This window comes from Planococcus citri, chromosome 3 (genome assembly GCF_950023065.1).
Source record: "Planococcus citri chromosome 3, ihPlaCitr1.1, whole genome shotgun sequence".
In the NCBI taxonomy this organism is placed as follows: Eukaryota; Metazoa; Arthropoda; class Insecta; order Hemiptera; family Pseudococcidae; genus Planococcus; species Planococcus citri.
In genome coordinates this window covers 7,494,506-7,505,362 of record NC_088679.1, presented here as the reverse complement: position 1 = coordinate 7,505,362, position 10,857 = coordinate 7,494,506, and the positions used below count along the sequence as shown (strand labels likewise).

The following is a 10,857-nucleotide window of genomic DNA, read 5'->3' as shown; positions in this document are numbered from 1 at the left end:
AGTCAATTATTTGGTACCACTGATAATCTCAACCCTTTGAAACTCGAAAATCGAAAAATTTAAATTTTTAATCATGAAAGTTTTTCTTATTTCGTCTCGAAGAAAGTGAAGCTTTCTGAGCTTTTTTTTAAATAATATGGATTACTTGAAAGATTCTTTCCAACTCTGATACTTCATCTGTATCGAAATGCCACCTCGAAACAGAACTCTATCCAAACAGCAACGTTCAGGCAAACAATCGAAAGATAAAAAGGAAAAAAAAGTGCCCGATGAAGCAACTCTAAGGTATTTTGAATATTAAATTAAGAATCTCATTCGGTTATTAATACTTTTGTCACATCAATATTGCAGAAAGAACTATGGAAACTCTGGCACTGAAGAACCTGCAGTATTCTATTTAACACCTACAGTCGCATTCAAAGCTATTTTCTGCTTCAGAATTATCTCAGCGATTTGGCTCCATATAAGTGATCCTGATGAAACATTCAATTATTGGGAACCTGTAAGTGATTTTCGATGATGAAGTTACTCCTCGATGTACAGCTAACTTTTGGGTTACTTTCCAGAGTCATAATTTATTATTTAATTACGGATTTCAAACCTGGGAATATACGCCGGAATACGCTCTCAAGTCATATTTTTATTTATTAATTCACGCCGTACCTGCCTGGATATATTATGAACTATTTCATCCTACTCGTGTACTCTTGTTTTACTTCATTCGCTGTTTTTTGGCGGCCATTTGTACCTTTTCGGAACTACTTTTTTACAAGTAAGGAATCTGAGGTTTTGAAAATTGTTAATTTCGATAGTTTTCTATTTCATTGTGAGTTTTTTTTCAGGGGAGTTTGTCGAGAATTTGGTATTCACATCGGACGTATGACTTTGATTATTCTGATATTCAGTCCTGGAATGTTCGTTGCCGGCACAGCATTTTTACCTTCGAGTTTTTGCATGTGAGTGAATTTTATTCCAAAAAAAAAAACCAAAACAACAATTGAAGTTTTCTACCAATTTTTACTCGTTCTAGGTATATTACATTTTTAATAATGGCATCGTGGTTTTATAAAAAACGAGCTTTGGCTGTGTTTTTGAGTTTCGTGTCTGTATTCATAAGCTGGTCGTTTTCGCTTCTTGTTGGGTTAGTATGAAATAATTGACCATACTTTTCTGTTACGATATTATTTTTGAAAAATGATTAATTTCGTCTTCTCGATCGCAGGTTACCCATTGGTTATGAAATGGTTGTGCTAAAAAAAAAGAGACAAACATTCCTGAATTATTTCCTGTTATCGTTTTTAACCGCTTTGGTGAGTTACTCCGAGTAAAACAGCATTTATGGTATAAAATTTGAACGTAAGTACTGAGAAGTTTCAATTTTTCAGGTACCTGTTCTTGACACTGATTCGGCATATTATGGAAAATTAACCTTCGTATCGTGGAATGTGCTAAAACATAGTTTTTCCAACTCAGCGAATCCTGATCCATTCTACAAACCTTGGTATTTTTATTTAGTGAATGGATTTTTAAATTTCAACGTATGTTTCGTCCTTGCCTTGTTTACACCGTATTTAGTGGTGAGCGATTTTTCCAAGTATTTTGTAATTTTCTTTTTCATCGTTGATTTCAAATTTTATAATTCGCATCCCATTTTAGATCTGGATTCAGAAAATTTTACCCAAGAAACCTCGAAACGAGGACAGCTATCCGTATAAATTATCGCTCGGTGTTCTATATCTGTGGTTATTGATTTTTGCCGCACGAACTGCTAAGGTACTTAAAAGCGTAAAATATTGAACTTTTCTAATTCTTTGTTTAATAATTGATTTGTTCCGCAGAAAGAACAGTTCTTATTTCCGGTGTATCCGTTGATTGCGTTGAATGCAGCGGTCAGTATCGATGCTTTGCAAGTTTTATGGTTCAAGTACTTTATTAAAAAAGGATACCACTACACGCGAAGCACTATCAAACTCGCATTTATGATCATATTATGTTATTGCGTTTTGGGATTATCAAGAATGATGGCTTCTTATAAAGGTATCTTACTCATGCTCTAAATTTTGAGTTATGAATTTTTTGTTGATTTTTATATCGAAAGTGTTATATATTTGTAGCTTCTCACGCAACCATGGATATTTTTATCCAACTGAGTAACGTTAACAAGAATTTGACTGGGAAAACGAACGTCAATTTGTGCATTGAAAAAGAATGGGAACGATTTCCCAGTTCGTACTTTTTGCCCGATAAGTAAGCTTCGTTTACTGGTTTAAAAAATTTATTAATATTGAACACATCTTAAGTATTGTTTGATATAATAAGAGGTAGTATAAAATAATATTATAATTATAATTATTCTACGGATCTGTTCTAGATGGAAAATGAACTTCATTAAGCCACCATTTAATAACGAAATACCAGGGTATTATGTCGAAGATGAAGCTCAAATGGCTAAATTTATTGGAAAAGAAAAATCAATCTATGTAAGAATAATTTTTTAAAAAATTTTTGTGACGTTGGCGAAATTTTATCTTGACTTGGTTTTTTGTAGGTGGACATAGATCATTGTGATTATCTAATCGATTCAGACAATAAAGCAGCATCTAAGAATGAATTTTTGTACTCTTCTCATCGTAATTGGACCGCTATTTATTCTTCTAAATACCTCGATGAAAGGTAGTGGTTTCCTTATTTATAAAAAATACCTATGCAATATGTTAGAAACTCTGATCTAATGAAATATTTAATTGCAGAAGCCCTTGGTTGAGTCGGTCATTCTATATTCCAACTATTTGGGAATCGAAATGTAATTTTGTGCCGTTTCATCTACTCAAACGGAACAGATTTCCAAGAAAAAAGTAAAAAAAAATTCCAATACTTAGATTATAAATAAGAAAAAGAAAATAAGATCACCGTAGAAATAATTAGGTATTCAAACTTCGTGCTCCATTCTATATTGAACAGCAGGCTGGGGCTCGTTCCTTTGTATGATCCATTTGTTTAATCCGAGGTAAATTATCGAATTGACGACGATAATTCCAATACTCCATAAAATGACCGTAACCCATCCTGGTATTTCCAAACCACCTGTAATTGTATATTAATATAAATAGAGTAGGTAATTCAAAGGCACCAAAATATGTATTTCAATTTTTTCAAGCACAAAACTCACGATAGTATGTTCTAGTGATGGTTTTCCGACCCCTTAAAATCTTCCTACGGGCCTCCACTTCCGACGAAATCACTATTGACATATTTTAAATTCGTTATTATAATTTATTTACTTATTAAAAAACCAACGATTTTTTTACAAATGTAAAACTTACCCGCTAAAATCAGCGCCAAAATGAACAATTTTTTGGTAAACGACATGGCCAAAATGAAACACACTTATTCGATCCACATTCCAGTTTGAAGTTTGAGTACGAACTGTATGCGCGTATTTGACTTCGAATGAGGAAACAGGTGTGGCGAAATGATTAAATAAAGTAAATATACTTTAGATTAGAAAGGTGTTATCAAGTTGGGAACGTTTTTTTTTAGTACGAGTATTCGTCATTTGTCGTTTGTCATATCCGAAATATTGTATTAAAAATATGCTATTAGAATGTTGAAGCCATTCGCATAGTGTAAGTTTGGTATTTCATCAATGAAGAAGTAATAGAGTGATTCACGTTTTTTTTACTTACAGATCGAAATAAAAGGACTGAAGCTCGATCTATATGATAATGAAGAAGCACTGAAAACCTTATCGAATTTAAGTTTTGTGATTCATTTTGTGACGAATTCACTTCGTCATATTTTGCAATTTTATTCTAGTCATATCTAGTCAATGAGATACAATCGCATTTTTTTTATAGTTTATTAATTGTGATGTGTAGCAGTGAAACAGTGAAATGGTGCAGGTCTCGCCCAATCTTGTTTTTTTTTTTCGTATTTAATTTCACCTAAAATTACTTATATGGAGATATACGATCGAATATGCACTGCCGAAATATTGATTCAAATGGATCATTTCTTTTTTCACAAAAATGTGGGTAATGGGCGAGGTCAAGGTTTAGGTACCTGTATCTTTCATCGCTACACGTTTTTTTTTCTATTGGTGTGAAATCACATTCACAATTTTTTTATGATTACCTACTTATTTTTAAACAAACGATAATAAATTTTGTAATTGATCAATTGATACTCGTTTGCAATAATTTTCGTTTCATTTTTACAATTCATATCATTTTTGTAAGACGAGCTTTAATATTTGAACTATGAATAACTCGAATCATTTATCATGTCAGCAAAAGTATTGAGGAGATATTTTTTCAAAATGATTACCTATGTACTATGTATCTTTTGTGGTAATAAATCGGTGTTGGTTGTTTAAAACACAATCGTTCAAAACATTAAAATTTTTGTTCATTAATACTGTTTCTTCAACGTATTTATGCATGATGGCAATTTCAAGCTTAATTTTCTATTTCAATACTATAAGCTACATAATAATGTAGATCGAGAGAAAGTACTTTTCAATATGTTTCCAATTGAAATTTCTAGATTTATAAAACCAAACGATCTTTCAACAAGAATCTACTCATGTACCTAACCTTATTGCCGATTTTAAATTCAATTAAAGTAACTTACCTATAATTCATCATGAATACTCATTTAAAATATCATCGCGATTCATCGGTACCTATATAGTATTTGTATTTAATGCTCAACTAGAATCTTAAGTTATCTATCGTGAAGACGAAACATCATAAAATACAAAATTTGTAAAAACATATCTCCATTACCTCACAACTAATTAATTCTTTTTACTATAGATATTCTGTAATGATTTCAATTGTTTACGATAACTACGAGTACATTGATCGCTCATTCATTTTATTTTTCGATTTCAATCTCAATTTGAGTCACATAGACAGTTGAAATAAAATTAAAATATTGAAAAACGAACAATTTATAGTGATTAACGATGATTGCTCATTCGAAGGAATCTGCAACTTTTTTACTGATACATAATGATAAGCTAGGTAGGTATTTTATTTAATTCATTATTTTACGTAAATATTGTACAAGTAATACGTACAATGATATCTTCGTAAACGAAAAAGCATAACACATCATATTTCAAATTCATTCATAATTGTTAAATTTCCAATTTTCTGACAAAAAAACCGAAAAGTTCGTTTTGAATGTTTGTTTACAATATGCTTTGTGCTTTACCACCCCCCCCCGTCGCGCGCACCTTCAACGCAGCGCTACAACGTCAACGTAAAGCCTAGTTCACAAACAAAAACATAAGAAATAACACGTAAAGAAATGTTCTCTGATTGGCTAGTTCTTATGTTTAACGTAAAAATTTCCCATAAGAATGGGAATCTTATGTCAAAACATAAGAACTAGCCAATCAGAGAACGTTTTCTTATGCCTTACGTTTTACGTTTTTGTTTGTGAACTAGGCTTAACCGTTGCGTTGGCGTGTGCGAGTTCGTACTAGTCCGTTCATTTCAGTTAATACGTACGTCTACGTTGAAGCTTTTACGTTCGTCATTCAAGTTGCAGTTTTCTTTTACGCGTTAATGAGGTATTTTTTATTTATTTTAATTAAAAAGTTTCGAGTAAGTGTATCTTAATGCAGTTACGTTTCATTTACTCGATAATATCCGCGCGATCGTGTTTTATTCGTGAGAATTATACGATGGTCGATCGCCGATCGCCTTCGGCGAGTCGCGACTTTTGTCTCAGGGTGTATTTTTAACGGTTTTGCTATTTCGGAAGTAATGAAGTATGTGCTTTGATTTCGTGTTTCGTGATGTAAACTATTTGTAATCGTATTTATTTATGCATTATTTTCGCGTTTGTTGGTTTTCATTTAAGTATTTCGATTAATTGATTGTATTGTTGAATCAAGTGCGGTGTTCGTATGTCAACGATCAACGGTCTTTTTGCGTACGTGTTGTGTCTGGCGTCCAGCGGTCTGCCATCAATTGCTGCTGTTTTACGATCATTTATTTTTCCTGTTTCCTTTGGTTAATCGGTGAGTACTTTGATTAATTATTACGTGAATGTGTTTTCAATATTCGTTTATGATGTAGGTACCTTTTTCTATGCAATTGAATGTCATTCGTGTGGTTCGTATTTTATTCTAAACCAGTGCGTTAAACGACAAAATCGCACGTTCCTACTGGAGTGAATTTTCTTCGCGTTTTCTTTCGAAGTTTCAATCTAGACTTAATTCTAACGGTTGTTTTTTTCTAATATCAAAGTGTTTTAAATAAGTATCCGTTTATGGTACCGGTTCCAATGCTTAAATATCGTTCGTGTAGTTGGTGTTTTGTTCTAAAATTCCGATGTGTTCAACGACGAAATCGCACGTTCCTACTCGAGTGAATTTTCTTCGCGTTTTCTTTCGAAGTTTCAATCTTAAAGCTTAATTCTAACGGTTGTTTTTTTTTAATATCATATTGTTGTTTCTGGATTCAAAATTTAAGTAATAATGATCGAATATTCGCGTAGTAGGGTACGTTTTAACGGTTGATGTAATTTCCTGCGAGTCGGTTGGAGTTCCGGTATGTTCGATTACGAAATCGTACGTACGTTAATCCTACTCGTGTGAATTTTCGTCGTGTTGCATCGTGAAAATCTCAACGGTTCTTTTCTCATTTTTTTTTTTTAAATTTCGAGTTCAGTTTCTTAATTCGAAATTCCGGAATTTTTGCATTAATGTACGTACGTAATTTTCTATTTCATTGATGTGATTACCTATCTCTCGAATCGTTATTCGTTTGGCGTTCGTTGACTCGACAAGAAATGTACCAGGAGTGTATTTTTAACCCTGCTCACCGCTCTCTATCATTATAACTATAGTCAACGTATTCACGGCAAACTAGCTATGCAATTTATTATACCTGCATCTTTTTCATTCGTGTAAAAGGTTCGAGAATGGAGTGGTAGTTCTTACAATATAGAAAACGAGTTTGTAAAAAACCCCGTATAATAGAAAGTGAATCGATATAAACGATATGAGTAGGTAATGATAATTTGGGAGCTTCGGTTGTTCATGCTATTTTTCCTATCGATGTTATTTCAATTTTGGTCCTAAATAAAAACGTAAGGTACCATAAATGAATTAAAATTGAAATTTGAGAATCACTCTAATAAAATTGGAAATTTTAGTGTTCGTATGTGCAGGAATAATTCTAGCGTTGATGAAATGAATAAGTTTTTGAACAATAATGTTCATCGTTCTAAATTTTCGTTCGATAATTTTTCCACCAAAAGTTCATCAGTCAGGGATAGGTTTTGTATTCTGAGAACAGAAATTGATATAAATGTTTTGTTAAACGTTTTGATTTTTCTTTTGATGATTATTTTCCTTCAATGGTGTTTCTCATTTCTGATTGATTGGTGGTTGGTTCTGAAATTATTCTAAAATTGATGGATCTAAAACTTGGTAATCGAATTATAAATGATCGTAATAGTGATGCGAGTAAAGTTGAAAGCTCCCTCGGTAGGGGGTCCTTTCTTATTCTTATATCGATGTCGCTTTTGTAATTGGAAAAGTGAAATTTATTATCTAATGTATGAAATGTTTCGAGTGTTGACGATGTTGTTTTCCTAAGAAAGTTGAAAGACGATAAATTGAACGCTACAATCTTGAAGTTTTCGAGTAAGCTTTCTTCGGCTGACTATACGTTTTCTAGTTGGAAATATTCTTGTGGTTATTTCGATGTAGTTTTCTTTTATAAACCAGAAGTGATGAGGTTGAAGTGTATGATTTTCGTTGAGAAAAATAGTAGTGATAATGGGTGGTATTGCGGTGTATTCAACGTTGTGAATAATGGTGATGGTGCAGGTGATAAATTATGAACGGTCAAGTTTGCCACGATCCTGAATACCTAACGAAGTTCGAGCTCATTCTCCTATAGGGCTTTTAAAAGTGACGTCACGCCCGTCTGATAATCGAAGTGGTGTGCAAACGATGCAAAATGTACTAGGTATTGTGCTCGTTGTTTAACTAAAATAACTCAAAATTTTCAACGAACACATTGATATTTTAATACAGCAAAATATTCGTAGTTTTATCCTCTTTAAATTGGGTTTTTCCCGAAAGCTCTACCTTTTACCGTTCAAAAGTTTTCGTAGTTTAAAGTTGCGAAAACAAGGCTAAAACCAGCTGCGGGCGGCATGTATTGAACTTTGAACTAAAATTAATCAAAATTTTCATCGAACACATAGGTATTTTAATACGGTAAAATGTTCGTAGATTTATTCTCTTTAATTTGATTCTTTCCCGAAAGCTCTACCCTTGACCGTTCAGAAGTTCTTGCAGAACAAAGTTGCCAAAAGAGTTCATTACTTGCTGCCCGCAGCTGGTTTTTGCCTTGTTTTCGCAACTTTCAACTTCAAGAACTTTTGAACGGTAAGAGGTAGAGCTTTCAGGAAAAAATCAACGTAAAGAGGATAAAACTACGAACATTTTGCAGTATTAAAATATCAATGTGTTCGTTGAACATTTTGAGTAATTTTAATAAACAGCGAGCACAATACGATTCTCCATTCAGTACTGTATATTATTCGACTTGGTTTACACACCAGTTCGTTATCACGTGACTCGGATGACGTAGTTTTAAATGCCCTATAAACTTCTGATTGATAACTTTTCTGGTAAATGCTCCATGATCTTCGATGCTTTGTGTAATCTAAAATAGGAAATCGATATAAATGGTGTTAAAGTGATTGAAATTCGTCAAGTTTCGATAAACTTATTTATACGGTGGTCAATTAAAAGTAAATGCGTTAATTAAAAAAAAAAAAAACTATATCTAAACGATCATCTTTTTCATAGTTTTCTGTTGACGAACTTTTCAATTTATCTTTCAAAACTAAAGTGGTATAGTTTGATCAACGATTTTCGATGGTATATTTTGTCAAAAATTCCCTCTCGGTGTATCTTCCTGTTCGGTAATTTTCTGTTGATAAATTGAAACAATTCGTTAATTATTTTGGTTTAAGTACATAAAAATGATTTTAATACTTAGCATTTTATACGATGGTATGTTGAGTCTTGGGTTTTCCGGTGGCGTTTTCGTGTTTGAATCTTTCAAAAAACGTGTGATGTAGAGCTTACTATTTTCGGTTTCGGTGGTAAACGTTTTTCGATATCGGTTGTTTCATCATAATTTATTATTACATCTGCTAGCCTACGATTATTTTGAAGAATGAAGATAAAAGTTGAAACGAAAGAACTGTTGTAAATACATACGTTTGGTATATTTTGAGGTAACATTTAGTTTCGGGAATGTTATAGGCCTATAGATATGTAATTCAAAAAGGTTTTTATTCAATTCACAATACTTAATTGAATTGAATTCGAATTCGCGTGTAAAATTCATTATCAGTACCTATTATTTTCGTGTTTACATATGTTATCGGCTATTTTTTCTCATTACGCGTTTAAATTTTGGTGGGGAGGTGTTACGAACGTTCGATCCACCATAAATGAAGTTTTCATTCAATAAATTGAAAATTTTCAAAAAATTTTCGCCCTCGCTTCGCTCAAGCTTGAAGTTTGAATTATTGTTATCTGATCTAATTCAAGGTGTCTAACAGGTCCTACTAGTCCTACAAAGTCCTACTTTTCAACAATTTTACCAAAAGTCATGTTCTTTTTTTTTTTTTTAATAACTTAACCTTTTTCTGGAACTTTGAACAAATTTTGTAGAAAAGCGCTCATTTTTCGACTTTTTTTGATTTTGAAATTGAGAGCTTTTGGCCTCGCTTCACTCGGGCTTGTTTGCTTTTCTTTTTCAAGTTTGATTTTTTTTTTAAATAATCATCATCGAAATTTTAAAATTTTGAGACAAAAATAAGTAATATGTACCTAAACTTCTTTATTTATATCACACAAGAAAACATTGTTTTCATACCCCTTAAAAGTTAAAATACTAATTTTCGGGAGCTTTTCCCCTCGCTTCACTCGAGTCCGTTTGCTTTTCTTTTTTTCAATTTTAATTGCCCAAAAAATCATCATTCAAACTTAAAAATTTTGAAGCAAAATAATTAACTTTTTATGAGTAACTCATTACTTAAAAAACATCGTTTTTTTATACCTTTAAAAATGCTGATTTTCAAGAGCTTTTCCCCTTGCTTCGCTTGGGCCCGTTTGCTTTTCATTTTTAATTTTGGATTTTTCAAAAAAAATTATCATTTTAATTCTACCGTCTTTATGCCTCTTGGAATACTAATTTTCGAGAGCTTTTGTCCTCGTTTTGATATCGGGTCCATTTCCTCTTTTTCCATCTTCAATTTTTCAACAAAAAATAACAATTTGAATTTCAAAATTTTGAAACAAATGGTCTTATGAAATATTTACTATTAAAATTGAAGAATTCGAGTAAAATTTGTTTTTATATATATTTTTTATACCTACTGATTTGATTTTAAGCGAACATGGTGTGATATTCATCAATTTTTAAAATGTCTACTTGTTTGAATGAAATCATTAAGTTTTTGGAAACATCAGAAAATCAAACATTTTATACTAAAATTTGACTAAAAACTAGAATGTAAATTTTGACCCCCCCCCTCCCCACATAAAAAATTAACATAAGTGCTCGAAAAATGATCTGCTATAAACGACCTGCTGAAAGTCCAACCAAAGTTCTACTTTTTAATTTCGAAATTATTGTTAGAAACCCTAGCTGAAAATTGTAGCAGTGGCGGACTGGCTTGAACTGCGTATGATGTTACCCCTGAAACACCAAGGGGTCCCACAGTGGCTCGGATGGCGAAAAAAGGCGCGCATGGCGTTTTACAACAAAACTATGACCATATCAAGAGTTGAAAGTAGTAATTTCG

At 32.3% G+C, this 10,857-nt stretch overlaps 2 protein-coding genes across 2 annotated transcripts; one reads left to right on the top strand and one right to left on the bottom strand.

Moving 5' to 3' along the window:
- The first annotated feature begins 15 nt into the window (after nucleotides 1–15).
- Nucleotides 16–4,183, top strand: LOC135839258 (alpha-1,2-mannosyltransferase ALG9-like). Its single transcript, XM_065355201.1, has 14 exons — nucleotides 16–285; nucleotides 352–502; nucleotides 567–772; nucleotides 843–956; nucleotides 1,031–1,141; nucleotides 1,223–1,310; nucleotides 1,386–1,577; nucleotides 1,657–1,773; nucleotides 1,839–2,037; nucleotides 2,115–2,247; nucleotides 2,372–2,480; nucleotides 2,549–2,673; nucleotides 2,751–2,855; nucleotides 3,689–4,183. Exons 1-14 carry the CDS (start codon nucleotides 188–190, stop codon nucleotides 3,696–3,698), a joined length of 1,758 nt encoding a protein of 585 aa, XP_065211273.1. The 5' UTR covers nucleotides 16–187; the 3' UTR covers nucleotides 3,699–4,183.
- hoka lies at nucleotides 998–3,659 on the bottom strand. The gene is made up of 4 exons (XM_065355209.1): nucleotides 3,324–3,659; nucleotides 3,170–3,241; nucleotides 2,911–3,084; nucleotides 998–1,250 (listed from the first exon to the last, which is right to left on the bottom strand). Exons 1-3 carry the CDS (start codon nucleotides 3,367–3,369, stop codon nucleotides 2,930–2,932), a joined length of 273 nt encoding a protein of 90 aa, XP_065211281.1. The 5' UTR covers nucleotides 3,370–3,659; the 3' UTR covers nucleotides 998–1,250; nucleotides 2,911–2,929.
- Nucleotides 4,184–10,857: the final 6,674 nt, after the last annotated feature.